The 26,912-nt window shown below is 46.1% G+C and overlaps 4 protein-coding genes across 13 annotated transcripts; 2 read left to right on the top strand and 2 right to left on the bottom strand.

Moving 5' to 3' along the window:
• Positions 1 to 1,755: 1,755 nt before the first annotated feature.
• On the top strand, positions 1,756 to 6,659 carry LOC109784637 (telomere-binding protein 1). 6 transcript variants are annotated; one of them, XM_020343233.4, is made up of 11 exons: positions 1,756 to 1,981; positions 2,814 to 2,884; positions 3,210 to 3,354; positions 3,450 to 4,248; positions 4,422 to 4,553; positions 4,708 to 4,770; positions 4,851 to 4,930; positions 5,220 to 5,464; positions 5,624 to 5,935; positions 6,027 to 6,090; positions 6,205 to 6,659. In XM_020343233.4, the coding sequence occupies exons 3-11, from the start codon at positions 3,274 to 3,276 to the stop codon at positions 6,379 to 6,381; spliced, it is 1,953 nt and encodes a 650-aa protein (XP_020198822.1). In that variant the 5' UTR covers positions 1,756 to 1,981; positions 2,814 to 2,884; positions 3,210 to 3,273; the 3' UTR covers positions 6,382 to 6,659. The 6 variants fall into 6 exon arrangements, with proteins under 6 accessions (XP_020198822.1, XP_020198823.1, XP_020198825.1 ...); XM_020343234.4 differs by having other exon boundaries at positions 1,785 to 1,981; positions 2,814 to 2,984; XM_020343236.4 differs by lacking the exon at positions 4,708 to 4,770 and having other exon boundaries at positions 1,785 to 1,981.
• Positions 6,660 to 7,006: 347 nt separating this feature from the next.
• Positions 7,007 to 20,505, top strand: LOC109784634 (pentatricopeptide repeat-containing protein At4g39530). 5 transcript variants are annotated; one of them, XM_073511394.1, is made up of 11 exons: positions 7,007 to 9,837; positions 10,646 to 10,794; positions 11,072 to 11,243; positions 11,369 to 11,448; positions 12,336 to 13,315; positions 14,684 to 14,798; positions 17,341 to 17,447; positions 17,550 to 17,937; positions 18,011 to 18,601; positions 18,749 to 18,813; positions 20,035 to 20,505. In XM_073511394.1, the coding sequence occupies exon 1, from the start codon at positions 7,072 to 7,074 to the stop codon at positions 9,337 to 9,339; it is 2,268 nt and encodes a 755-aa protein (XP_073367495.1). In that variant the 5' UTR covers positions 7,007 to 7,071; the 3' UTR covers positions 9,340 to 9,837; positions 10,646 to 10,794; positions 11,072 to 11,243; positions 11,369 to 11,448; positions 12,336 to 13,315; positions 14,684 to 14,798; positions 17,341 to 17,447; positions 17,550 to 17,937; positions 18,011 to 18,601; positions 18,749 to 18,813; positions 20,035 to 20,505. The 5 variants fall into 5 exon arrangements, with proteins under 5 accessions (XP_073367495.1, XP_073367497.1, XP_073367498.1 ...); XM_073511396.1 differs by lacking the exon at positions 17,341 to 17,447 and having other exon boundaries at positions 7,007 to 10,468; positions 12,336 to 12,370; positions 13,139 to 13,315; XM_073511397.1 differs by lacking the exons at positions 10,646 to 10,794; positions 17,341 to 17,447 and having other exon boundaries at positions 17,550 to 17,729; positions 17,832 to 17,937.
• On the bottom strand, positions 15,380 to 18,581 carry LOC109784635 (protein ACCELERATED CELL DEATH 6-like). Its single transcript, XM_020343232.4, has 3 exons — positions 17,993 to 18,581; positions 17,302 to 17,837; positions 15,380 to 16,097 (listed from the first exon to the last, which is right to left on the bottom strand). The coding sequence occupies exons 1-3, from the start codon at positions 18,579 to 18,581 to the stop codon at positions 15,501 to 15,503; spliced, it is 1,722 nt and encodes a 573-aa protein (XP_020198821.2). The 3' UTR covers positions 15,380 to 15,500.
• A 275-nt stretch (positions 20,506 to 20,780) lies between the features above and the next one.
• On the bottom strand, positions 20,781 to 22,064 carry LOC109784642 (uncharacterized). The gene has a single exon (XM_020343241.1). The coding sequence runs from the start codon at positions 22,062 to 22,064 to the stop codon at positions 20,781 to 20,783; it is 1,284 nt and encodes a 427-aa protein (XP_020198830.1).
• Positions 22,065 to 26,912: the final 4,848 nt, after the last annotated feature.

The following is a 26,912-nucleotide window of genomic DNA, read 5'->3' as shown; positions in this document are numbered from 1 at the left end:
TAGCTACTCCATCCATCCATCCACCTCCGATCCTCTCACCGGCCATCATAATCCGTGGGAAAGCATCTCCATCCCCATCATCTTATCCCCATTTGCCATATTTAATAGTGATGCTAAATGTAGTTCAAACCAAAATTTATTATATGTCGGTAGACACAAAATTTAATTCCCATGTATGCTTGTTAGAACCAATTTCATTAATTAAGAAAAAATAAATTTCTTTTTTTTTGCGGGTAAGAAAAATGAAATTTCAGCACACCCGTTCCCTGTCCAAAATATGAAAAAAGAAAGTTTCTTTCGGAGGGTAAAAGAAAAGATTTGGCAAAGAACTAGATTGCTCTAGTTTATTTCCCACTTTGCAGCGAAATCTTGGTTCATATTATGGCATAAATAGTCAGAGACATATATAATACTACAAAGTATGTGATGCTCAATAAGATGCCTAAAAAAAATTCAAGAAATACTTGACCACAGGAACACACATTGTATATAACTATTTACTCATGGAGAAACTATACATTATTAGGGAGATAGATTCGTTGCTCGGAAAGCGATGTGCCACCCTTCCTCACCAACAAGACGATGTGTGCACTTCCTCAAGTGGAGCACAAGAAAGCTGCTGCTCGAGAAAATGCACACAAGAAAAAGAAGAAACCAGTGGTTTTTGTGATTGGCTACTGACAAGTTTTTTGATGTCAAAACCAAAGCCCACATTGCGCTGGGCATTTGTTATCACTAAGTGCTGTTTTGACACGTAATGGTGTAGATTAATGATGCTGGACCTTCTTATGCAAACACAGCTAGCTTTGTGCTAGCCCATTACAAAATCAGCACCGATTTGTCTGGCTCGCACTATTAGTTAATGACATAGCCCTGGCAAATCTTGGATCTTGATCATCGGTGACATGTATGATAGTATTTGATCAGCAAAGCGTTTTTGTCCCACGTAATGTGCAGGGCAGCTTTAAGCAGGGGGGTAGAAAATGCTGCCCACCTTTCTGTTCACAAGCAAAACAAAAAATGGACAGGATTGATCTTAAATATTGCACAATGTGTACTGCTCTATACTACACACACAGAGAGAGAGAGAGAGAGAGAGAGAGAGAGAGAGAGAGGAAAAGGATGAAAGCAAAAGAAAAACAGAGTTTGATGGCAAATTGCCCGTAGTTAGACACAAAGAAAAACCAGCATACTAAAGGAACAAATGATGCAGCATGGAAAATTGGCATTCGGCCAGTGAGTGCAGCAGACATGACATGCATACCCACCAGCAAGTTAGCCCTAGCGTACCATAGCTGGTTAGCTACACAGACACAGTAAACAACCAACCCCTGGCCTAATTAGCACTGCAGTGCAACAGTCCTCCCTTTTCATTTTGCTAATTTTAAACATGCAGCCCCACATGACATCAGCCTACATGCATGCGACACGTCATCGCCGCCATCGCCGTCAGATCTGATCTGAGCGAGCTTAGACTAATCAAAAAAATTACAAGTAATTAAAAGGAGGATAAGAGGGGCAGATCTGGATCATACATACGGACTAGACTAGAGTAATTAAGCAAATGGTGGTGGATCTGCTGCGTCCACTGAACATAACATACATACAGCAGTAGTACTGTCAAGCAGGAGTTAACAAGTGAGCGCACACATAAAAGTAACACTAACCAGAACAAGAACCGGCAGCAGCAGTTAAAAATGGGAGCTTTTTTGTTACTCTGAACTGGACATTTGGTGCAACCGGAGCGAAAAGCAGGGGAGCGGTTCGGGCGGGGCGGGCTGGACCGGCGGGCGGGTGAGGTGAGGGGAGCGGAGAACCGGAGGGGAGGGGGAATTGGGGAGTGGGTGTGGACGGTGGTATAAAGGGGGAAGGAACCAGCGAGAGGATAGCCGAGGGTTTAAGCGACAGAGAGAGAGAGAAGCAGAGGAGGAGGGGCAGAGGAAGCAGTTCGTTCCGCCGATCCAGGACGGAAACCGCAAGGGTACGTTCCCGATGCATCCATCCATCCATCCATGGCGCCGCCGGAGATCCGGCTGGAGCAGCGGGGAAACCCCGGCCCGAGATTTCTGCCGTTTTCCCTCTCTCTTTTTTCGCCGGTCGTCTTCTCCCCGCGGGGTTCTTCTTCCCGGATCCTCCCCTGGTTCGGTTGCCCGGTCGGCCCGCTGCCGCTTTGGCGCCCGGCGCGGACCGGGGAGGCGCCGTCCTTCGGGGCTTCCGCCGGATTCGGCCGGAGCCCATCGAATTATGCTCTCGGATTTGGTTTCGGCGAGGTGGTCAGGTCGAATTATGCTCCGCGATTTGGTTTCTTGGGGCCCGATTCCCTTCCTCCCTCCCTCCCGGCCATGGCCGGCGGGCGCTTGCTTCTTGACCCCGCCGGATTCGCTCGGTCCTGTTGTTGCGTGCCGATGCGGACACACACATCGGTTCTTGCCCATTTCAGACTTTTTCCCCGGAGTTGAATTTCGCCATGTTCTTGGATGTTCCTTGGTCGCCTCTCCGAATCTTCCCAGTCGTCGCAAAAGATTGCTCCTCAATCGGGACTGCGTTCAAGCTGCAGGTGTGGCCCCCCCTTGTTCGATGCGGTTGAGATTTTTGGGGTTTTCCCGATTCAGAATTCGGCTCTTCCGATGAATTTTTTATTTCTGGATCTGCACAACGACTTGCCTTGCCGATTCAGATTTTGGCTGCCTTGTTTGGTGCGCCAGCCAAAGAATTTTACTGCATAATAGTAGTATATATATACTTTTTGTTTCAATTCATGGAGCTGACCGCCAGATTTGTGCTTCCTCTGTCTTTGGTTTATTTGTTTGCAGAAACCGATGAAAAGGATTCCTGGGCAGGTGCTCATCGATCTTGGGTGACTCGTTTCAGATGCTCCTTGGAGGTGATCTCACTCCCCTATAAAACCCAATCAATCTCCACCGTTTCTTCCCCTACTATGGCTATGGCAACTCCTCCTCCTCCATCAATCCACCCGGCTTCAGGTTGCCCTGCCCTGTTGGCATACATACATACATACATACATACATACATACACAAAACATCTTACAAATTATTATTTCTTTGCTGGGATTCGATGGAAGACCATGTCTTCCACCCATTTTAGGCTTGCTAATATCTTGCTCTGTTTGGGGCCAAGCAGTTCCAGCTTTGCCGTTTGAGCAATCATTAGTTGGGAATCCTCACTGAATTCAATATATTTGTTGCAGATAAAGCTTATATATGTGCCCGTTTGCTGCCTGCGAAAGCCGTCCTTTGGAGTGAGATCAAGACATGGTGGTGCGGAAGAGGTTGGATTATGGATCTCGTGGCCACCAGGTTCCCGCCATGCCACGCGTTCCAAGCTCTGCTCGGGTACATACACATTCGATACCCTGTACTACCTGCCATGACCCCCCCGCAATTTGCGCATTGGATATTATGTATTTTAACGACCGATGGTGATTCAGGGGAAACGCTCGGCCAGGAGAAAGAAAGACGAGATGTCCCCGTTTGATTTGCTCGCGACCGTCGCAGGAACGCTGCTAGTGGATCATGAGAATTCATCCAATGCTCCTAGCATCAATGCAGCGGCTTTGACCTATGCCAGGAAAAGGAAATCAGTTAAAGCTGAGCAGTGTGATGACGTTCCGCCGCTCAAAAGCATGGCCGTGGAGAACTGTATAGCGGGTTCTGGTGGTGTGTGCGCCTCTCCTAGGCAAGCTAACATCTGCTTGGCAGAAAACTCGTCGACACGAAATGGTACTGACCCAGTATTAGAGTCACTAACCGTGAAACCAGATATGTTGGTTAGGGACTCGGTGTTTAGTTGTACAAAATCATGTAACCGTGCCCATGGTGTTGGCGGAATTCCAGAGTGTGGATCTTCACGGTCGCTAGAGGCTACTAATCAAGTGCAGGTGCAGCAACCTATGGATGGTGACACCACAGCCTTGTACAGTTTGGTTAGCTCTGTGGATTTGGATGGCAGACCTCCTGCTTTGGTTAGCTCTGACAGTAGCTCAGGAGTGCCTTTGTGCATCCATGACAAGGACCGCACCACCTCCCCCTTATGCCATGCTGAAGTGAGGCATGCTGCAGATAGAGATGATGACGAAAATTCTTCCGGGTGCACTCATCCATGCACCACGGGAAATAATAAGAGCTATATGCCACAGTATACAGGCGATAGCAGGATAAGGAAAATGTTTGCCTCCAAGATAAGGAAGGCAGCTCGTAATAAGATGTGTGGAGAGATGTCCAACAAAGGTATGGCAATCGTCATCACAAAGTTAACCTTTTGCTTCTCCACAGGCTCCATAGTTTCCATAAACTAGAGAAGCATATGTCTTTTAAATCTTTCTACCACCATTATTATGGGACTAACTAAATATTGCAGGAATTGGACTAAATAAGGGCTATTGTTTTTTTTGTTCAACTAGGTAGCAAGCTAAATTTATGTGGAAAAAAGATATCCACCACACGCCAAAGAGTACAAAGAGCAATGTTCAAGAGACAAAAGCCAGTGCGCCGCCATTTTACACCATCTTCTGCTAAAGGGATTCTAACTGAAGGTATGCTGCATCACCAATTCACGTTTACCTCGTATGGTGATACGATTGGTACATTGCACAGAGTCATTTGAAACTTGCCTTCTATATGCCATCTGATAGCCTCAATCCTTATTTTGGTATACTTCCTAAAAGAAAATGCCGCTTGCCATTTCAGCTAGCGGGGCATCATTTTCTGTGGAAGGTCAAAATCCATTATGTGGATCTGAGGACTACAATGGTATATTTTGGATATAATAGATTCATTACATGCTTCGTCAGCAAGAGAACTTATCATATATCTATTTTCTCTTTTTCCAGTTAAGCTAAGAATCAAGTCATTCACCATCCCGGAACTGTTCATCGAGATCCCTGAAAATGCAACAGTTGGTTCATTGAAGGTAAATGCTATACCGGCTTCTAGAAGTAAACTGGTTGGTGATATTGCATTGTGAACTGTGATTGGTGAAATCTGCAACAGTTCTTCTCTGAACTCTGTTTTGTACTCTGTTCTACATAGTTCTGTACATAATTAAGGAATGCACGAGTTACTTTCTGTAATTGCTGAGTCGAGAGGTCATGGTTAGATTTCTAAATTTAAGCAACAGAACAAATTCATTACACAGTGAAAATTTTCCCCTCATGACAATTTTAATTGTTCCCCATTAATATTCCTCACTTTCTCTACAGAGAACTGTAATGGACGTTGTTACTAGTATAATTGAAAGTGGCCTCCGGGTCGGTGTTCTTCTTCAAGGAAAGAGTATTCAAGATGACAACAAGACACTTCGTCAAGCTAGAATTTGCCACGGTGAAAATCTAGAAAACATAGACTTCACACTGGAATGTGAAGCTGGGCAAAACTCTTCCCCCGGGGTCAGAATACCAGAGGAAATGGATTTTCATGGTGCAGATGCCATGAAACCATTAGCTATGTAAGGCATAATGAAGTTATTTCTTGTGCCTTTATATGGTAGTTTTGGTTTAGGAAGACAATTGTCAATATGCGTCTGACAGTTTCGATATTATGTACGCTCTGGAGCATAAACCAAATCTGAAGACCATTGATGGTTTTGGTATCCAATGGTTTGCAGGGTAAAGTGTGAAGAGCCTCTCTCTGAGACCAAGGCCGGTTATAACAGCCAGCAGCGTGTGCAGGCTTCTCCAAACCGTGTTCAGAGTGAACATGGTTCTGTTCATTCTCGTTTTGAAGCGACTGCTCACGAAGCATCAGCTAGCTCACAAGCCATTGTTCCGGTTGCCTCTCCAAGCTCAGAGGCTCTAGCCATCGTGCCTGTTTGCAAGTCAAAGCGGCCCGTTATTGGGCAAAGACGCATAAGGAGGCCCTTCTCCTTGCCTGAGGTGGAGGCGCTAGTGGAAGCTGTCGAACAGCTTGGAACAGGAAGGTTCGTGCCAGAATGATTTCTCTCTATTGACACTAAGGTCATTGCTGCAAACATGTTCTCATATGTTGCCCGCTTGGTCTGCTTTGTTCAGGTGGAGGGACGTTAAAATGCTCGCGTTCGACAATACTGATCATAGGACTTATGTCGATCTCAAGGTAATTCAGTAACCACTATTGCATTGCTTTTTATTTCTTTCTGTTTAACATAGATTGTGAACAGTGAGGATTTTCAAATGTGCTAAACTGTGAAACATTTTGTGGATGAACCAGGACAAGTGGAAGACCCTGGTGCACACGGCGAGCATATCGCCGCAGCAGAGGCGGGGCGAGCCGGTGCCGCAGGGGCTGCTCGACCGCGTGCTGGCGGCGCAGGCCTACTGGTCCCAGCAGCAGCAGCAGCAGATCTCAGGCAAGGCTTCAGGACAAGCCTGCTCCTCGAGCTGCTGAAGAGATCCTCCTCTGCCTTGCCTGCCTAGAGAGGATAAAAACTGATACTCTGTAAAAAAAATGTTTAAAGGAGGTTGACTAATTTTCTGTATTTATTCCAAACTCACAGGTCATTTTATTTTCCTTTTCTTCTTCTCTGTTTGCTGCTCAGGCCAGGTGCTCTCTTTCCTCTGTCGATTAATAAGAGAAACTAAACGCCTGGTTTCGACAGCCCCTTTGTAAATGATTTTATAAACTATTTGGAATGTTTCAGTATTTACCAGATGTTCATATAAAAACAGTTCAACATTCCAGTTCTTGCACATTTTCTTATTACTACATTAATTATTATCACACTGTCTTCCATTGCAGTTTTTTTTCTTGAGAGAAATCGGATTATTGTTCTTTTCCCTTCAGAAAAATTGGATTATTATTTCTCCTTGAGTGGTTGGATTTGGTAAATTTGTACTAGTACATATACATATTTTTGGGAAAGGGTACAGTAGTTGCTAGTAAAAATAAGAGGAGTTTTTTTGTGAGAAAAAAAAAGTGTTATACTGTCCCAACTATTTTTTTTGAGCGAGGGATATATTTTTGTTGGTGAGGCCAGGCTGAATTACCTAGCCCAGTGGATAAGGCCCATTAGCCCAACAACATCCAGCAATTCCAGTTACCACTCCTCTGCCCCCTCTCCCGAGCCGGCGGCGGCAAATGGGCGGGAGCCTCGCCCAGCTGCTCCTCTCATGCCTCGCCGGCGACCGCCTCCGCCGCGTCCTACCGGCGGCGCACGCCCGCGCCGTCGTCTCGGCCCTCCTCCCGGACCTCTTCCTCGCCAACCTCCTACTCCGCGGGTACTCCAAGCTCGGCCGCCTCGGGGACGCCCGCCGCCTGTTCGACCGTATGCCCGGCCGCAACCTCGTCTCCTGGGGCTCCGCCATCTCCATGTACGCGCAGCACGGCCGCGAGGACGACGCGCTCGCCCTCTTCGCCGCCTTCCGGGGTGCCGCCGCCAACAATGACGGCGAGCCGCCAAACGAGTTCCTGCTCGCCAGCGCCCTCAGGGCCTGTGCGCAGTCGAGGGCGGCCCGCTTCGGCGAGCAGGTGCATGGCATCGCTGCGAAGCTCGGCCTGGACGCCAACGTCTTTGTCGGGACCGCGCTGGTCAACCTGTACGCCAAGGCTGGCCGCATCGACGCGGCGATGCTGGTCTTCGACGCCCTCCCGGCGAGGAACCCGGTCACCTGGACCGCGGTGATCGCGGGGTACACTCAGGCTGGGCAGGCTGGGATTGCCTTGGAGCTGTTTGGGAAGATGGGGCTGGACGGCGTCCGGCCCGACAGGTTTGTGCTGGCGAGCGCTGCCAGTGCTTGCTCTGCGCTTGGGTTTGTAGAGGGCGGCAGGCAGATACACGGCTATGCGTACCGCACCGCGGCGGAGTCAGATGCGTCGGTGGTCAATGCGCTCATCGATCTGTACTGTAAGTGCTCCAGGCTCTCGTTGGCTCGCAGGCTGTTTGATTCCATGGAGAACCGTAATCTTGTGTCTTGGACGACGATGATCGCTGGCTACATGCAGAATTCGCTCGATGCTGAAGCAATGTCCATGTTCTGGCAGCTGAGCCGGGCTGGGTGGCAGCCGGATGTTTTCGCTTGCACAAGCATCTTGAACTCGTGTGGCTCTTTGGCAGCGATATGGCAAGGAAGGCAGGTACATGCTCACGCCATAAAGGCTGATCTAGAGTCTGATGAGTATGTCAAGAATGCTCTGATTGACATGTATGCCAAATGTGAGCATCTCACAGAAGCAAGAGCGGTATTTGAAGCCTTGGCAGAAGATGATGCGATTTCTTACAATGCAATGATCGAAGGATATGCAAGGCTGGGTGACCTTACAGGAGCAGTCGAAATATTCAGAAAGATGAGATATTGCTCACTAAAGCCAAGCCTACTGACATTTGTTTCGCTGCTTGGGGTGTCCTCATCTCGGTCAGACCTTGAACTGAGCAAGCAGATTCATGGTCTCATTGTCAAATCAGGAACTTCATTGGACCTATATGCAGGGAGTGCTCTGATCGATGTCTATTCAAAGTTTTCCCTTGTGGACGATGCGAAAGTTGTATTCAGCCTGATGCACAACAGGGACATGGTAATCTGGAATGCTATGATTTTTGGCCTTGCACAGAATGAGCGAGGGGAAGAGGCTGTGAAGCTCTTTAACCAGCTTCGTATCTCTGGGCTAACACCTAATGAGTTCACGTTTGTTGCACTGGTAGCCGTGGCAAGTACTCTGGCAAGCATGTCTCATGGACAGCAGTTTCATGCCCAGATCATCAAAGAAGGTGCAGACAGTGACCCCCATGTTTCAAATGCTCTCATAGACATGTATGCAAAGTGTGGCTTCATCGAAGAAGGACTGCAGTTGTTTGAGTCAACATCGGGAAAGGACGTCATCTGTTGGAACTCGATGATTTTGACATATGCGCAGCACGGTCATGCTGAGGAAGCTCTTCGTGTTTTTGGGATGATGGGAGGGGCTGGAGTAGAGCCGAACTATGTGACATTTGTCGCTGTCTTGTCAGCATGTGCTCATGCAGGCCTGGTGAATGAAGGCTTACAGTATTTTAACTCCATGAACACAAAATACACGGTTGAACCAGGAACCGAGCACTATGCTTCTGTGGTCAACCTTTTTGGTCGTGCAGGCAAACTGCATGCTGCCAAGGAGTTTATTGAAAGGATGCCGATTGAACCAGCTGCGGTTGTTTGGAGGAGCTTGCTGAGTGCCTGCCATCTGTTTGGTAATGTTGAAATCGGGACGTATGCCGCTGAAATGGCACTCTTGGCGGATCCTATGGACAGTGGCCCCTCTGTTCTTATGTCAAATATTTATGCCTCTAAAGGACTGTGGGCTGATGCACAGAAGTTGAGACAGGGGATGGACTGTGCTGGCGTTGCGAAGGAAGCAGGATATAGCTGGTGAAGGGGGTTCATACATTCTTCACAAGAGGACGAGAACACACAGAGGCAGAAGTGGTACATGCAGTACTGGATGAGCTGACAAGCCTACTTAAAAATTCTGGGTATCTCCCTGATACCTCTGAACTTTACTTTGCTTGATGAGAATGGTTGATGGTACTTACTGAATGATAACTACATAGTTTTCAGTTTGTAGACAGATGGTCTTGGATGAACTTTTCTAGCCACGTCTCCACGCACAACTAATACTGGGAGGATGATGCTTTGATATAGTAGTTCTGGCTGTCTTCTTTGATAACTTTAGTGTGTTTTACAACAGCTTGTCCAATGACTATCTGGCTAGTTACTACTTACTGAAAGAGATCAGAGTTGGAATGACTTGATCAGGTCAAATGCAAAATATCCGACCGCGCATGTTCACTGTGGGCTTGACAAATGCACCACTGCACATAGCCATGCTTAACTCTGATTTGAAGGTTCAGTGTTGTTAGCTACTCGTGAGGTAACAAGAATACAATATTTTGCTTGCAGTAATTTGAATCTTCTTGTTTCTTAGGGGAAAAGGGAAACTTGAATCTTCTGTACAGGAAAAAGATCTTTCATTGGATAATATTAAACTACTGCTTAACTAGCCAATTATACTGGAACATTAGCGTGATTTGATTCAGGTGAACTTGTTCCTGAAAAAGTGAATTAGAAGTTGCTATTTATCTATCTAATAAGATAAAGGCGCGCTGGAAGGAGAGAGGAAGAGACAAAATTAGTTTTCAGCAAAGAAAATAATCTTTGATTGAGTTGCTCTTTCTTGGATCCCCGCCTTGTATGTTGGTCTTGACTAGAAAGCTGCAGTTTTATAATTGGAATCTGGAAAAGCAAGACCACATCATAGAAGTGCTCATGATCATGCGCTTGTTGGTCTAATTCATCATTTGAGGGCAGTGACAATTGATAAAAAATAATACTCTTTGTGTTAGACTTCACCTAAATTGCCAGAACATAACACTGAAACTGTGGTGCATATGGAGATTTTGCTTGAGGTTCAGTATATTGCTGGCATGTATTCTTGGCTGTACTGACAATAGAAGCTGCTCCCAGATTATGTAATACGAGAAGCTCCTCAACAGCCTAGCAAGGTGAAATAATAATAGAAAAACACCGCATGTTGTTTCTGGAGTTGTTGTACAGTTTGATGTATTTTTTTTACCCGTTCATGATCTATTAGCAGACCTGTCCTGCAATTTTTGTGTGCTCATACCTGCTATCATTCGACAGTCAGTGTGGTTATAGTGTATATTTACGTACCACTGCAGGAAAAGTGAGGAGAAACTTGCAGAAAAAAGTGAAGAATATGTCGAACATTTATGTTCAATGAAACAAAAAGGAATTTATTTTCGTGGGTGAAACAAAAAGGAATCTATCCAGCTTGCTGTGGCTGAGTTCTGTAAATTTTCTAATGCAGGTCTGCATCCATGACAATCCTTTCATCACACTTTTAGGCGTTTCTTTCCCTCAGCTGCAACTGCTGTGCCAATTGTTTTCCTCAAAAAAAGAAATAGAAATTGACTGCCTTCGGATGCCTTATCTGCCTTTACTCCAACCCAGTAGCTCTGTTTGACCCTTTTGTCACTTGTATTCCCCATATGAATCAAACTTTGAGATTTCCCTCTTTCTTTCTTTATGTTCATAACCCTCACTTTGATTGACTCTTTTTTTCTTCTGATTTTGTATACCTGAAGCATATGGGGATTGATATGCTGAGTACGAGTGGTTACATGCATTCAGACAACTGGACAAGGAGCATGGGAAGAAAGCTATAATTTTGGTGTTCCGGCTATAGCTGAATGGTTCAGAAGCAAAGTCCATTTTGTGCCATCTGTAGCTGCCATGGGGTCTGCTCTTTTGGCTGCAGTGAGTTCTTTCACCCTTCTTGGAATCTGTAGCTATTTCTTGGGTGGTCACTTGGTAATTACAAGTTAACCTTGCCATGTGCTTGCATTATCTGCTAATTGTACATAGTATTTTGCTCTGTCCAGGTTAATTACTCATACAAGAGATGCATTTCTAGCGAGCTAGTTTATGCAGCAGCTGTGACCTATGCTCCCAACTCCCCATGGTAATCTACTGTGGTTCCTTGGCTGGTGTTCCAAAATTATGTGGTGTGCTGTCGCTTTTCTGTTCTTTTTTTTCCCAGCAACTGTAGTTTTTAGCTATCAATTAAATGTCACTAAACTTAGACATTATGATAAGACATCAGTTTTCATGAAAGAAATGAAAAACGCATCAGCCATCTTTAGTAGCCTTCTCTTGAGTGGCATTTTTTCTCATCTTCTGTAACCTTGTTACCTGTGCGGTTTTTCGGTTCGGTTTCCCTCATAAACGGGGTCAACTTGTTTAGGTTTTCGATCCGGTTTCCCTTATAAACTGGATCAGCCAAAGTTAAGGGGTGACTCTTGGCTTTGGCAGCTTTTTGAGCAATACATTCAGGTGGGGATCCTCTCCCCCCCGGTGACCGTTCAAAAAAATTCTTTAGTAGCGTAACTTAAATTGGATGTTTAGACATGCCTTACCTCCAAACGTTAATATTTTCTATAACTGCCGTGTGAATGCCAACAAGCTTTTCCTATATATATGAACCATGGAGCATTTGATGGTCATACACTCGTCAGTCCCACTTACAAGAGTACCCCACATTACCTCAGCAATGATGGCCAAGTATATGAGGAATAGTGTCCAAGGATTTGTGATACTTTCTGTAATTCCAGTGGTGTGTTTTGCCCATCTTGGATACACAGATGGTAATTAACAAATGAAAGTTCGTTTTATTGGGGAATAGATTGTTGGCTTTGTTTTCTTTTATGTCGTTTTGTTATTGACTGTATTGGGTTTTCTTAACCAGAAAACAAAATTCTAGGTGTACAGATATATGCTACATACCCTTTTTCTTTTGTATGTTGAGAGGATAAGTCTTTTAATTCTTTCTTTTATGCATGTTATGTGAAGGCATAAGCAACAAGGAGATCAACAGGAAGATCAAAGTAAGCCACGTAGTCCGACCTCCTTGTTACAAGGACGTGCACCAGGTCCTAGGCCAGCCATTCTGCTGTAAAAAGGATAAGCTGTGCTGGCCAAATCTCGGAGAATGCTTCATAAACTGCCCGTGCAAGATTAATTGCCTACCATCAGTAGCAACACAGCACCACATGATACCAACATCTAAAGTTCTAAACACACATAAACAGTATTAATCCTATGTTCTTGCTAATAATGAAACTAAAATCATAAGCCAGTACATCACTTTATGTTGATGCAATGCAAACTGACAGAGAAACCTACACCATCATGTCATGAGTACTTCTATAAAAGATGCCTGTGAGATTATACCTTTGCAGTTTGACAGTGCCAGAGCAATCTAGACAATAATGTGTCTGAGAATGAAGGCAGTAAAGTATGCCTTTGCAGTTTGACAGTGTCTGAGCAATCTAAACTAAATCGGGTCTCAACAGTGCCCCTTTTCAAAGTTTCTTTGGCAGCCGAAATTTGTTTTTTTTTTTGCCAAGAGCTCCCCGAATGCCATTTCACCATGAATTTTTGCACGCACCTTGCGCACTCGACCATCTATGATGCCAAAAAAAATTCAGTTCCTTTTTTAATTTGTTTGCTATTTTTTATGAATTTACTATTCACTGGCAGGAGGCTCCTAATCGCCACATTCTTGCCTCTTCTGCTATTTTGCTCAAGTTTTGTAAACCATTTTTTTTCAATGTTTTATACTATTTTGGACTCTTGAAATGTGCAAGTTCCAGTTAATCCCCCGATGTTGGCAAAGCAGCTGCAAGCTGTGCAGAAAACAGGAACTCAGTCAAAGGCTCAAAGCCAAACAGTTCTATGAAGAAGTCCTGTTGCTCAAATGCGTAGCTGTGGAGTAGGGTGTTCTGGTCCTTTTTGATGATGTTGATCACAGGACCTATGCAGACCTTACGGTAACTATTCATTAACCATGAACTCACCTTTCTGCCACATTTCATTTTCAGCTATTGTTTGAAGATCTATGATGGTGCACATGCTTCAAGTTGCACCTAAAGAATTAACAGTACAATATTTTTATTGTCATGAATAAACAATAGAAAACAAAAAAGATTAGAAAACTGAATCTAAGTGCCAGGTACCTCAGTACTTCACTGCCTTTAACATGGTATATAAAATTCTTCAACTGAGTTTGTGGGGCCTCTGAAAGTCTAGGAAACAATAAATCTCAATAACCTGATGTTTAGCCCTATTGGGTTGCTTGTAGAAAATGAATAAAAGGGGTGGAAAAGTAAATCTGTGGGGCTAGCACTTCACATAAGGTTTTAGAGCATTTTACTTTGCCGCCTTTATCATGATATACAAATTTGGTATCTGTACCTTTTCTTTTGGAGAGTTCTCTGAACTTTAGTGAACCATAAAGTTCAGGCAGAACTGACGTAACATGTAGCCTCTGTTTCCTCACAAATTCAGCTATTAGTTGAAAATCTATGATTGTGCACATGCTTCAAATCCCAGCCATAAATTAACAGCACAAATATCTTTTGTTGTGATGAATAAACATTACAATATGAGTAGCGAGACAATATCTGTTACTGACCAATAAAAAATTACAAAGCTACCATAAGACACATTAATGAGGTTAGACCATTCAAGGAGATCAGACTTGTAAGCTTGAGCGCACTGAAAAATGAGCTTCAATTCAAGACAGGCTTCAGTAACCTGTCTTGAAAGCTGAGATTTCCTGTGCAGTCACCTAGGCTAGATAACATATACTTTACACCAGAATATGAAGCCCGCATTGAAGCTCATCTTCGAGACAGGTTATCTGCGTTGCTTCAGCGTTGCCAAGCAGTTAGTTGGACCGCCAGCGGAGAGCTTGGCGCAGTGGATATCGATGGTGGATTTGATGGAGCAGCAAGGTCTGTCGACAGTCAAAGTGGCACTGTCCTGGCCAAGTATTGTCTGGACTGAGTGATTTTTGAAGAATATGCAATAACTGTCGGATTAATCTTTACTGGATGGCTGAGTAAGTGACCACTGGAGAGACCAACAGGTGGCACTGCATCCAACAGGTGGCACCTTGTTATCGAATTAGACCCCTCTTAGACGGTTCCACACTAGTCTGAAAGCATATTAGCCTTACTGAATCAGACTTGCTTTGCTTGATGAGAATCATTGGTTATACTTGCTCAATGGTTTATTTTATGTATCTTCTCACACACACAACTATATCTTGGAGGAGGATGCATTGATTTAGTTCAGGACTGTCCTTTATTAAACCGTTACTTTAACTGACTTGACTGGTTACTATTTATTGGCAGATGCCGAGAGTTGGAACGACCAATCAGATCAAATGCAGAATACCCGAGCATGCATTTTTACTGTGGGCTTGACAATGTACAAGTTCATAGCAGGTGCTTAACTCTGATATTGAAGGTAACAAGAACATAATAAATTTGAATCTTCTGTATAGGGAAATGATATGTTTTTAGTACATGCTATTAAACTGCTACTTCCTCTGTTCATAAATATAAGATGTTTCAACTTTTTCTGAATCGGATGTATATAGAGTTATAGACATGTTGTAGTGTGTTTGTTCACTCAGTTCAGTCTGTATATAGTCCATATTGAAATATCAAAAACATCTTATATTTGTGAATGGAGGGAGTATTTATTAAGCCAACAATCCAGAAACATATGTATAGTTTGATGGCCTTATAGGTGTCCTTATAGCTTGTTCCTGAAGATCTGCCTCAGCACATCACATGTTTATAGCTTTTAGGCGTCCTAAAGATTACTGTGCCATACTCATGCGGTTTTTAGTTGCATTATGACACAACACTCTAGGTTTGAACTTCTAAAAACCTTTTAAGAATACGTGCGATTATCATGGCCAGCTGGTACTAGTCCCACTGTAGCCGTTTCACACAACTTCCACAAACCCCAGAAGAAATAGATCTGTTCAAGGCCAAGCTTTGCAAAATCTTATCAAGGTTTGATGCAATGTATGAAGCTTACTCTTGGCTTAGTCTCTTAAATGAAGGAAGCACTTCATCACAAGTTTGGTAGTGCGATAATATTTATTACAGATTCAGATGTACTATTGAGAAAGCATAACCATAATACAAACTGATGAGGTCAAACTATGCTAAGAAGATCATGCTTGTATTTTTTACCCAGCCTAATTTTGAGCCACCAAATAGGCCATTTTCCTAGCAGCTTAGTGACAATGGGCAACACAGCTGACATAACACAAATTGCAATGGCCAGCCAGTGGAGACGTGGAGCCAACACCGTGTATAAACCAGTTGAAAAAGCCGTAGTTGTTGCTGCGTATGCAAACCACAGGAGCTTCTTAGTGAAGTATCTGTAATTGATCAAGATCTCGTAATCTTCCCACCTTGCAATGATGCATATGAAGGCCACACAAAATGATAAGCACATTGCTAAGGTGTCAGAGATCAAGAATGCTATAAATGCAACCTTCCGAGACATGACAGGAAGCCCCTCGCTTTCAGGAGCACTGCTGTATCCTCCAGGCAGAGTGAAAGCAGCGGCAAAGGTGATTGTTGTAATGAGGACCGCCACTAATGAGGTGTTGGTTGTGTCCGTTTTAGTTAGTGACTTCACATTCTTCCTTGATTCATAAATTGCCAGTTGCTTGGCTTCCGCGAGGTAATGAGAAGCGGTAGCATGATGTGGATCAGCTTCCGACATACGCATGATTACTTCATTCTGCATAAATTCTAGAGATAAGGTACACACACAGAGCTCAGAGTGTAATAATAAAGCTTAGCTGTTCTACCATGTGACTAATAGTGTTATTCATAGTAGGGCATTTAGTCACTGTTCAAAATATCGGCCGATATTTAAGTTAATCAGCCAGTTAATCCTGATTCCGTAGGTCACAGATGCGATAACAGCATGTCCTTCGCATTAACTGGTCTAGCGGATTAACTGGCTGTCAGGCCGATTTATCGGCTATACGGCTGATTAACTGGAGAGAGAAATTTGGGCCCAAAAGTTTGGCCCATTCCCTCCTTTACCCCAAAACTGGGTGTTTAGGTCACAGCCCGTTCCCTCCCTTCTCACCCCCTCCCTTCCTGTAGTAGTAACCCTTGTTGGAGGAGGCTGCAGCAGCCGCTGCCGCCCCACTCTCCGAGCAGCAGCAGCCGCTGCCCCTCTCCAAGCAGCAATCTGCTCTATGCTATATGCTGCTGCTTATTGCCTCTCCTTTACTGCTGCTGCTGCTGCTATGCTATATGCTGCTCCTGCTATGTTCTATATGCTGCTGCTGCTATGCTATATGCTGCTCCTGCTATGTTCTATATGCTGCTGCTGCTATGCTATATGCTGCTCCTGCTATGTGCTACATGCTGCTGCTGCTGCTTATTGTCTAATGTGGTGTATTTGACTCTAATTAACCTACCGATACATGGGTGGGTTACCAATAACTTCAGTTAATAGGCCGATTCCCCGATTAATCCCTACTCCTCACCCGACCGAGCAGCTACGAGTTACCGATATCCTGAACATTGCATTTAGTTCAGAAAGTGTGGTTTGACAAACTCTAGCCATTTGTATGTAAATTAAGCAATTAAACAATCAAACTATAGCCATTTGTATATTATGGTACTGAATCTGCCTGTAACTTTTTCATTGAAAAGAAAAGTAGGAAACATCTTAAACTCACACATTTGCCACCTACCTACCTACAAATCATTTTGGTGTTGTCTACTTCTGGCCAGAGCTAGCAGCATTGTTGTCGAGTCCCGAGCTATCGCTCAGTCTCATGGATGGTTTTATCATTAGTTACTTGCATAGGAAAGGGGTACATGGGAGCGCGCGCTCCTATGTTCAAGCCACTAAAGTATTTTTCTTATTTATAACAATTTCATATGTTCCAATATATTTATTTAATTATAAAATATGTACGTACCCAGTTCAAAGTCTTGACAGCACGCATGTTGCTCGACAGCTCCTGGACTGCTGAACCAGAAAAATTGTCAATCACTGTCCTGTCTATATCCTTGTGGGACAGTAAAGCAGCAACCATCTTGGGATTGCACTTCTGGACTGCATAATGTAGAGCGGTTTTTCCACTGCTGTCTTGCATATTAACAACCTTTTGGAGTTGTTTTTTCTTGAGGATGAATTTAACAAATTTCATGTGACCTCCCCGTACAGCATGATGAAGGCATGTACAAATCTCTCCACTTGTATTGTGATAAAGAGCATCTGGACAATGCTTAAGAAGCACTTGGGCAACATCAACATGACCTCTATCTGCGGCAGCGCAAAGGAGCGGATAACCTTGTTTGCTTATTTCGTATCCTAAAGAAGAATCATGTTCCAGCAATACTCGCAGTACGGCAACCTTGGCATAAATCACAGCCAGCATTGTTGGAGTATTCCCATCCTTGGCAGCCTCTCTGGCTAACGCAGGTCGTTTCTCCATAATTTCTTTAGCAACGTCTGGAAACAAATCAAAACATGAATGATGGTTCACAGGAAGTTAAGTGATGAAACGTACCAACTACAAGTCGAAGATCATGGTCAACTACACTAGCTTTAGGTAATTCTCCCGGGAGCTAGTTTTTCGTAAATACTACTCCACAGATGAACCTCACCTTCATTTCCATTTCCAGCTGCAGCATGCAGAGCATTGCAGCTATTCTTTCCCCCATGAGAAGAATAAGGAATTTCCAGTAGCTTCCGGAAAACTTGCTGAAAATTTCTCATCACGGCGATAAACATGGGCGACTCATTGAAATTGGTCATTGCTTGCGACAGTGCAGGCTCTTTTGCTATCAACTCCAGCGCAAGATCCTTGTGGCCGTTGCGAATGGCATGGTGCAGTGCATTGAATCCATACATATCTTGTTTCAAGATTGCCTGCCTCAATTCTAGCTGATGGCAGCATCCTAGTAAAAAAGAAGCCAGTGAAACATGGCCAAGTGTAACGGCTGTGATAAGTGGAGTCTCCCCCTCAAAATTGACCTTTGCGAGGAGAGACTCATAATTGACATTTGATAGGAGAGGCTTCTCCTGTTCCAGGACGTCCTCGCAGAAGCCCCGGTGATCATGGATGGAGGCTATGTGGAGGCAGTTGTTCCCCTGTGGAGTTGTTCCAAGTAGAATGCTTGGATTCTGCGCAGCCAACTGCTTCATTGATGTGGAATCACCAGTGGTGGCTGCTTCCAGGAGACGCTTGTCCATGTATGCCTGCCTTCCTCCCGGTGAGCTAGTTCTTGGTGTATTGGCTGCCATGCATCTATCAATTGACTTCACCTGTAGAAAAAAACTGATGGTTACATATATGTGTATACTTTATAGTGCTCTACTTTTTTCTTTCCGAAGATATGATGATCTGCTTTTCTCTGCAGGTACATCTTGACAGAAAGAGTCCTAGCTGAATCAGGATGTGATTCACAGATTGAACAATACCCTGGTATATACTTGATAAACTGATTTTTTGAAGTTTAGTGATATATATTTCTTAGATTTATGAAACTTGAGTTGTCACTTTCATTGCATATCCTATGGCATGGGAAATAATATTCCAGAGCTGTACTCTTTGTGGTGAGTAGCGCGGGGGGGGGGGGGGGGGGGGGGGGTGGTAGCTGACAAATTGAACGAGTTCTAGCTAGGACAGCGACCAGATGCATGCCACTAAAATAAGGGTAAGTACAAATAGCTGACATTAGGCTGAGTGAAAAAATCAGGCTAACAATCGAAGAAAGAAGCCAACTGTAGCCCAAAACAAGAGAAGAGAAGAGCACAATGTTCTTGGTTAAATAGCACGTACCTTGCAAAATAGCAGAGATTGCGTATGTAATAGTCGCGCAATGAAGAGTGCAGCTAGCACACTGATGGCAAGAGCCAAGAGAACTTAAAGATGTAGGAGGTCAGGGCATCAATTCAATCGTTCAGCTAATTTTAGGTATATAAGCTTTTAAGATTAGGCATGTGATGGAGAACCTTTGATAAAGTTTTTGAAACGGGGAACTAGCTTTAACAAAGTAGGATTATCCATACCCTTATAACAGTAAAAAATATATATCAACCATAACCTTTCAGGATTAGGCATGTGATGGAGCTAACCTTTAGGATTGATTAACTAGCACACAAGATGCATGCCTGCCTAAAATAGATTACTGTTTCATACTGTCGACTTTAGTACGTGCTACGTGCTTGCTAGGCATGTTCGCAATATCAGTTCTCTGATGAATTATTTTAGGTTAGTCCTCTTGCACAACTGATTCCCGGAGTATGGGGCTTTGATATATTAATTTACAATAGCTTGTCCATCGTATATCTGACTTGACATGTTACTACTTAGTGGAGTACTTCTTACTGGAAGATACCGGAGTTGAATCATGGATCAGATCAAACGCAATATGATAACTCAATCTTCTGTACTGCAAGATGATATTTTTAGTCTGTAATATTAAACTTTAGCCTCCAGAAACTTCAGTTCAGATAAACTTATTCCGAAAGAACTGCCCTAGCAGAAGTGCTTACTATCAGGTTTATAGCTGTCCAACAGATTACTTTACCCCTTGGTTTTTGGTTGTATCATGAGACTGAACTTCCGGATCCAACCTTTCTGAAGAATTACTTTGTTTGCATACCATAACCGTGCCTGTGGTCTTGCTTTGGTGTATCACAGGTGCCATGGACTTCCACATGCCCTGACAGAAGAAGGCATGTTCATATAGGCAAGCCTTTCAAAGCTCTATCAAAGATTTCCGTCTACTTGGAAGAGACCGGGAATGATGGATCATATCCAACGCAAGATGATATTTGAATCCTCTGTACAGCAAGATGATACTTGTTCGTCTGTAATATTCAACTAGTACTGTATATTTGTTGAGATGACCCTCCAAAAGAAGAGATTCAGGTGCCAATTTATAGAACGATAGTACAATGTTATAAGACCTTATTATGTAAAGTGCCAACTCCACAGATTTCCATTTCCATGCCTTTCGAAGCGACCCGATACAAGATTATACCACCATGTTGGTAAGAGTACATAGATTTTGACCTGGTATTTGGATTCAGTTGTCTAAACTTGCTTTCTACCAAAATATTTCAGACCTTCGTCTTGCTCAAAGAAAAGAGCTACTCATTGAATCTTTTATCCATCTATAAGACTACTGTCTGCCTACAAAAATGACATATAACCTTGTTTGCTCTATATTCTTCTTTTTCTCCTACTTTCTATATATATTTTTGACAGAAAGACTGTAAGGGAACCCCTTACAGTATAATTAGTGCAACAAACCCAAATTGCAAGTACCATGCCTTGAACCTGGATGGGTGGGAAGGGTTCCCACCACTAGGCTATGCCTTAGTCTGCACTTTCTAGATATATTGATATCTCTTATAGACAGTTTAATGTGCTAATATCACAGTCTAGAGTAGCTGCAAATCTGGAGGGAAAATCCACAAGCCACCATAAGACCCACCCTGTGTGAAGTATCCTACCGAGATGATCCTCTTCACGTCATCATCATCGTCGGTGATGGCGTTCTTCAAGTCGTCTTCCTTGTAGCATGTCATCCCGTTGCTGTCGTTCGAGACTTTCAAGAATACCTTGTCACTAGGGATGACGGTGTTTCTTCCTAACCAACAATGGTGCGAGTAATAGATACGGTTTCTCTCCACGCCGCCGCACATTTTCGCTGGCACATGCACTGCCTTAGAGAACGACTTCCCCAAAAACAATGCGTGGTCATCCAAGCTTGTGACCTCGAGCCACTTGTCCTTGTAATGTGGCTTGCGTTTACCCATGTGGATGTGGATGTCAACAAGCTTGAACACCTTGAAGAAAGGCGGGATGTTTGGCAACCATCGGGCCTTCAACGCCATCGCAAGCTTGCCCTCTAGATTAAAGATGTAACTAGTACTGTCCCAGTAGTCGTCGTCCGTACCGATGGTGCGGCCGATCCCTTGCATGATGAGCTGGTGTTCCGCGGTGACCATTGGGGCACCAACCTTCTCATCGACACCAATGTCAAACTTAACCAGTTTCCTCTTTTTATATAGGCCATAGAGCTCACCATCGCAAAACGTGATGTCGACAATCTCTCTGATGTTACTATGGCATCCTTGTACGGCCCACCCACTGTTCGGACAACCAACTCTGCAGAGCGCGATGCCACAATTTTGTGTTACGGCGGCAAGGATACATCGGGGCGAGGTGGGCGGCGCGGAGAAGACAACTCTCGAGATGACCACCTGCGTGCGTGGGGCATGGTCCGGGATCGGGCAGGCCATCATCGCCTTCTTCTCGTCGAGCGCCACGTCGGCGCCGGAGAAAAGGTTCATGATCCTGACCGGACGACCTGATACGGGCACGGCGACCCAGCCGCCGTCGTGGCCGCCGATGATCTGGAGGATCTTTAAGTCCATGAGGGCGCCATCCTCGAGGCAGTAAAGATCCTTCATCGCGATGCCGTCGCGAGGCGGGAGGAGCAACCACGGGAGCACCGGCACAGGTGGAGCCGCGCGCGCGGCGGCGCGCCACGACCGGCAGACGGCGGCGAAGCAAGTGCGGCCGCGTGGGGAGGCGACCATGGTGTAGACGAGGACGAGGAGATCTTCAGGGTAAGTGGCGGACCAGCACTGGCTCTCCGCATGCGCGCGCTTGTTTTCCCGCTCGTCGCAGGCGGCGGCGGCGGCCGTCTGCGCCGACATCTATCACGCCGTCTACTGTTCGATCACGCCCGTTTACGAGTCTATCGTGGTACTAGGGTTCTTTTGTTGGATTCTATCGCTGAAGCGTGGGGTTTATTTGGTAACTGAGTCCTAATCCTACACGAAGGCAAACAAATCGCCCCCTTCAGATCGCTTTTCTTTCTCACATTAGCTAGATGTCAATCGACTAACTTTTTTTAACATAGTATGGCACAAGCGCCATACACCCTCTAATGGTTGGGGGGACTTTAATCTGATCCGCTTGGGAGCGGACAAAAACAACTGCAATATTAATTGGCTAAGGATGTCCATGTTTAATAATGCCATCGCTTCCATGGCTCTTCAGGATGTGGCCAGGTCTAGGGCTCGCTATACTTGGACGAACAAATAGTTGACCCCGGTGCGATCGGTGCTAGATAGGGTGTTCATCTCTTCCGATTGGGAGCTGATGTACTCTCTATGTTCGCTTGTCGCGGAGACCAGGGTCGCGTCGGACCACGTCCCGCTTATCCTTTCCTCAGGGGAGGACAGGATCCGTCGAAGCCCTCGATTTTTCTTTGAGACGGTTTGGTTCGAAAATCCAGACTTCGACTCTATATTCAGGGCGAAGTGGAACTCCTGTGTTAGCCAGGTGGGTAACTAGCGAGGCCCGATGGAATTCTGGATCGCGGTAGGAGGCCGCCTTCGAGCCAGTCTCAAGGGCTGGGTGGCTAACTTGGGCCGCCAGGAAAGGATGCTTAGGGAGGGTATCCTTGCCGAGATCGCGTGCCTCGACCAACAGGCGGATGCGTGGCCTTTCTCTGAACAAGAATGGGCTCGTCGCTACGAGTTGGAGAATCAGGTGCAGTCCTTGCTTCGCGCAAAAGAGGAGTACTGAAGGCGTCGGGGTGGCCTTAAGTGGCCGCTCAAAGGGGACGCTAACACGAAATACTTTCACTCCTACGCTAATGGGAGACGACGTAGATGTGCGATCCTTCGCTTGCAGTCTGATCAGGGGTTGCTGCTGGCTCAGGCGGACATAGTGCGTCATGTTTACGACTTCTATGTCCAACTGATGGGGACGAGCGAGGAACATCGAGCAGGGGTGCGCGCTGACCTGTGGGACCCTTCCCAGCTCGTCACCGAACGGGAAAATGAGGAGCTGGGGCTTGCCTTTTTGCCCGAGGAGATCGATGCAGCTCTTAGGAGCATGAAAACTGATACAGCGCCAGGCCCGGACGGGTGGCCCGTCGCCATGTTCAAACACTTCTGGTCGATCCTGCAGGGGCCTGTGTTTGAGGTGTGCAACGGTTTTATGTGTGGGACGGTAGATATATCCCGGCTCAACTTCGGGATCCTTTCGCTCATCCCCAAGGTGGCTGGTGCGGATAACATCCGTCAATTTAGGCCGATCGCGCTTATTAACGCGCCGTTCAAGATCTGCTCCAAAGCAACCACCACACGTCTTGTACCGATTGTGCACCGTACAATTAGCCACACCCAAACAGCTTTCATCCGCGGCCGTAACATCCTGGAGGGTTCTCTTGCACTGCAGGAGATCATTCACGAACTCAAAAGCACTAGGGAACCGACCATTCTTCTTAAATTAGACTTTGAAAAAGCGTACGATCGCGTGAATTGGAACTTTCTGCGTCAGGTTCTGCTTAGCCGGGGCTTCTCGGCCATGTGGGTCCACCAAGTCATGCAGCTGGTTTCGGGTGGCCAGACCGCGATTTCGGTCAATGGGGAAGTAGGGAACTTCTTCTGGAACAAAAGGGGACTGCGTCAGGGCGACCCGATGTCTCCGATTTTGTTCAATTTTGTGGTTGATGCTCTCGCGGCTATGCTACGGAGGGCGACCACGACTGGCCATATCAAGGGAGGGCCACCTTATCCCAAGGGGGATCTCGCACTTGCAGTATGCAGACGACACCTTGCTACTGTTCCAGCCAGATACTCATAGTATAGCAACGGTGAAAGCACCTTTGCTGAGTTTTGACTGATGTCCGGTCTCAAAATTAATTTTCACAAGTGCGAAATGCTATCTATGGGGATAGATAGCGAGGAGGGGCGTCACATCGCTGACCTACTCAACTGTAAGGTGGGAAAGTTCCCCTTTACGTATCTTGGCCTGCCTCTTGCGTCACGCAGAGTAACAATAGATGAATGGGCACCGGTAACTGGGAAAAGTGGGGAAGAAAGTGAGTCCCTGGCGTGGCAAGTTCATGTCCTCCGCGGCCAGACTTGTCCTGACCAACTCTAGTCTCTCCTCACTACCTATGTTCGCTATGGGCCTGTTCTTGTTGGCAGAGGGGGTTCATGCCAAATTGGACACGCCGCGTGCCCGTTTCTTTTGGGAAGGGACGGGCCTCAAACGCAAATACCATATGGTCAAATGGGCTGCGGTGTGTAGGCCCAAATCCTTGGGAGGACTAGGAATCACCAACACCAGATTACAAAACATAGCCCTCATGTGCAAGTGGATCTGGAAGCTCTCGCAAGGAGCGACATGCCTATGGGCTGATATCCTAAGGGCCAAGTATTTCCCTAACGGGAATTTCTTTGAAGGGGATGCAAGGGGCTCCCCTTTTTGGCAAGACCTGCAGGCTATCTGACCCGCTTTTGACATAGGGGCCAAATTCACTGTAGGCAACGGACGATCCACCCGTTTCTGGTTAGATTTTTGGGTGGGTACTCGCCCCCTTTGGGAAGATTTCCCTGATTTGTATGCTCTAGCGGTGCATCCAAATCAAAGGGTGTCAGAGGCTTTGGCTTCCCCCCAGACCATCACCTTCTGCCGTAACCTTAACGATCTGGAAACAACAAGGTGGGGTGCTTTGTTGGATCTGGTGACCCCCGTGGCACTATCAGATGAGCCCGATAGGGTGTTGTGGCATCTTAACGCCTCCGAGAAGTTTACTGTCAAGTCCTTATATCACAAACTGTGCCAAGGGACGGTACAGAGAGAGGTCAAAGGACTTTGGAAAGCTCGCGTTCCGATGAAGATCAAAGTTTTTCTTTCGCAATTGTTCAGGGATCGTCTCCCCACATCCATCAACATAGCAAAACGGAATGGCCCGGCAACGGGTCCATGCGCGTTATGTGGGAACCCCGAGAACGCAAACCACGTCTTCTTTCTTTGCCCCCTCGCGAGGTTTGCTTGGAGTGCAGTGCGTGAAGCTGCTGGTGTCCCTTGGGACCCGCGCTCCTCATCCGAACTAGTGGAACTCCTGCATTCGGTTCAGGGTCCGCACAAACACGTGTTATGGACCAGTATAGGGGCGATGTTATGGTCCTTATGGCTTACCCGCAACAAATTTACCATTGAAGGATCGTTTTCGTCGCACCCGGCTAATATCATATGCAAATGCTCTATCCTCTTGCAGCAGTGGAGTCCGTTGGCGAAGCAGAAGGACTCTGAGATCATGAAGCATGCGCAAGAACGAGTGCACCAGGTCTACGTTGCGGCTAGGGAGCCGGCGATGCCTACCTAATGGTGGGCGTGATATTTTGTTCTGCGAGCCTGCGCGCTCCTTTTCATGGGCTTCGGCCATGTAATTTGCTCGCTGCCCGGCTATAAACCCTACCCAGACTTTAGTTTCTAGCTTTGTCATGGGCTTTTGGTTTGTCTGTGTAATATCCGACCTTATGATACTCTGCCTGTTCCGTTGTGGGCTTTATTAATTTAAAGTCGGACGCCCCTAGCGTCTTCATTCTAAAAAAACAAGCGCCATACATACACGCATACACTCACCCCTATGAATGCACACACTACCCCTATGAGCACCTTTGAGAGACTTAGCCGGCATATCATCTTTCGATTTACGAAGCCACCGTAGGCGCCTCATCGTCGACGGGAATGTCTCCTCCAACTGAAAGCGCTTCGCCGGAAATCCTGAAATAAAACAAGGAATAATGCGAGCACCAGGACTTGAACCCTTGTGGGCTGGAGATCCCACTGTCGCTCTAACCATCCAACCACAGGTTGGTTCGTTCAATCGACTGACTTTTAGCTAATGGGTCAGTCAAATTTGAAATTCCCAGAAATTCGCCCGAGGAAGGCCAGATGGGAGGAAGGAGAAGGAAGGTGCTCGCCGAATGGCTACCCCAGTATCCTAGGGTTTAGGGGGGGGGGGCGGTGGTCGACAACGGTGCTGGGTGGTGGTGGTGGGGCTTCGCCGGAGAAAAAAGTCGGTGTGTATGTGTGTGTGTGTGTGGGGGGGGGGGGTGTTGGGGAACGCAGTAATTTCAAAAATTTCCCTACGCACACGCAAGATCTATCTAGGTGATGCATAGCAACGAGAGGGGAGAGTGTTGTCTACGTACCCTCGTAGACCGTAAGCGGAAGCGTTATGACAACGTGGTTGATGTAGTCGTACGTCTTCACGATCCGACCGATCCTAGCACTGAAGGTACGGCACCTCCGCGATCTGCACACGTTCAGCTCGGTGACGTCCCACGAACTCTAGATCCAGCCGAGGTCAAGGGAGAGTTTCGTCAGCACGACGGCGTGATGACGGTGATGATGAAGCTACCGGCACAGGGCTTCGCCTAAGCACTGCAACGATATGACCGAGGTGGAAATCTGTGGAGGGGGGCACCGCACACGGCTAAACCATCAACTTGTGTGTCTATGGGGTGCCCCCCTCCCCCGTATATAAAGGAGTGGAGGAGGGGAGGGCCGGCCCTCTCTATGGCGCGCCAAGGGGGGAGTCGAGTCCTACTCCCAGTAGGAGTAGGTTTCCCCCTTTCCTTATTTGGAGTAGGAGAAGAAGGAAGAGGGAGAGGGAGAGAAGGAAAGGGGGCCCGCCCCCCTCCCAATTCGGATTGGGCTTGGGGAGCGCGCCCCCACCTTGGCCGCCTCCTCCT

Source organism: Aegilops tauschii, chromosome 3, assembly GCF_002575655.3.
Source record: "Aegilops tauschii subsp. strangulata cultivar AL8/78 chromosome 3, Aet v6.0, whole genome shotgun sequence".
Taxonomy (NCBI): domain Eukaryota; kingdom Viridiplantae; phylum Streptophyta; class Magnoliopsida; order Poales; family Poaceae; genus Aegilops; species Aegilops tauschii.
Note: the sequence above shows the minus strand (reverse complement) of the source record. Positions and strands in the feature narration are given on the sequence as shown.

Bases quoted from the DNA above. Each gene is read 5' to 3' on its own strand.
- LOC109784635 (XM_020343232.4), bottom strand. From the start codon at position 18,581: ATGGACAAGCGTCTCCTGGAAGCAGCCACCACTGGTGATTCCACATCA. The intron at 17,838-17,992 runs GTGAGGTTCATC...ATTTGTTTCCAG, and splicing joins AGCTGGAAATGGAAATGAAG to ACGTTGCTAAAGAAATTATG. The intron at 16,098-17,301 runs GTACGTACATAT...GAATTTATGCAG, and splicing joins CTGTCAAGACTTTGAACTGG to AATGAAGTAATCATGCGTAT.
- LOC109784634 (XM_073511397.1), top strand. From the start codon at position 7,072: ATGGGCGGGAGCCTCGCCCAGCTGCTCCTCTCATGCCTCGCCGGCGAC.
- LOC109784637 (XM_020343233.4), top strand. From the start codon at position 3,274: ATGGTGGTGCGGAAGAGGTTGGATTATGGATCTCGTGGCCACCAGGTT. The intron at 4,554-4,707 runs GTATGCTGCATC...TTGCCATTTCAG, and splicing joins TAAAGGGATTCTAACTGAAG to CTAGCGGGGCATCATTTTCT. The intron at 5,465-5,623 runs GTAAGGCATAAT...AATGGTTTGCAG, and splicing joins GCCATGAAACCATTAGCTAT to GGTAAAGTGTGAAGAGCCTC.
- LOC109784642 (XM_020343241.1), bottom strand. From the start codon at position 22,064: ATGTCGGCGCAGACGGCCGCCGCCGCCGCCTGCGACGAGCGGGAAAAC.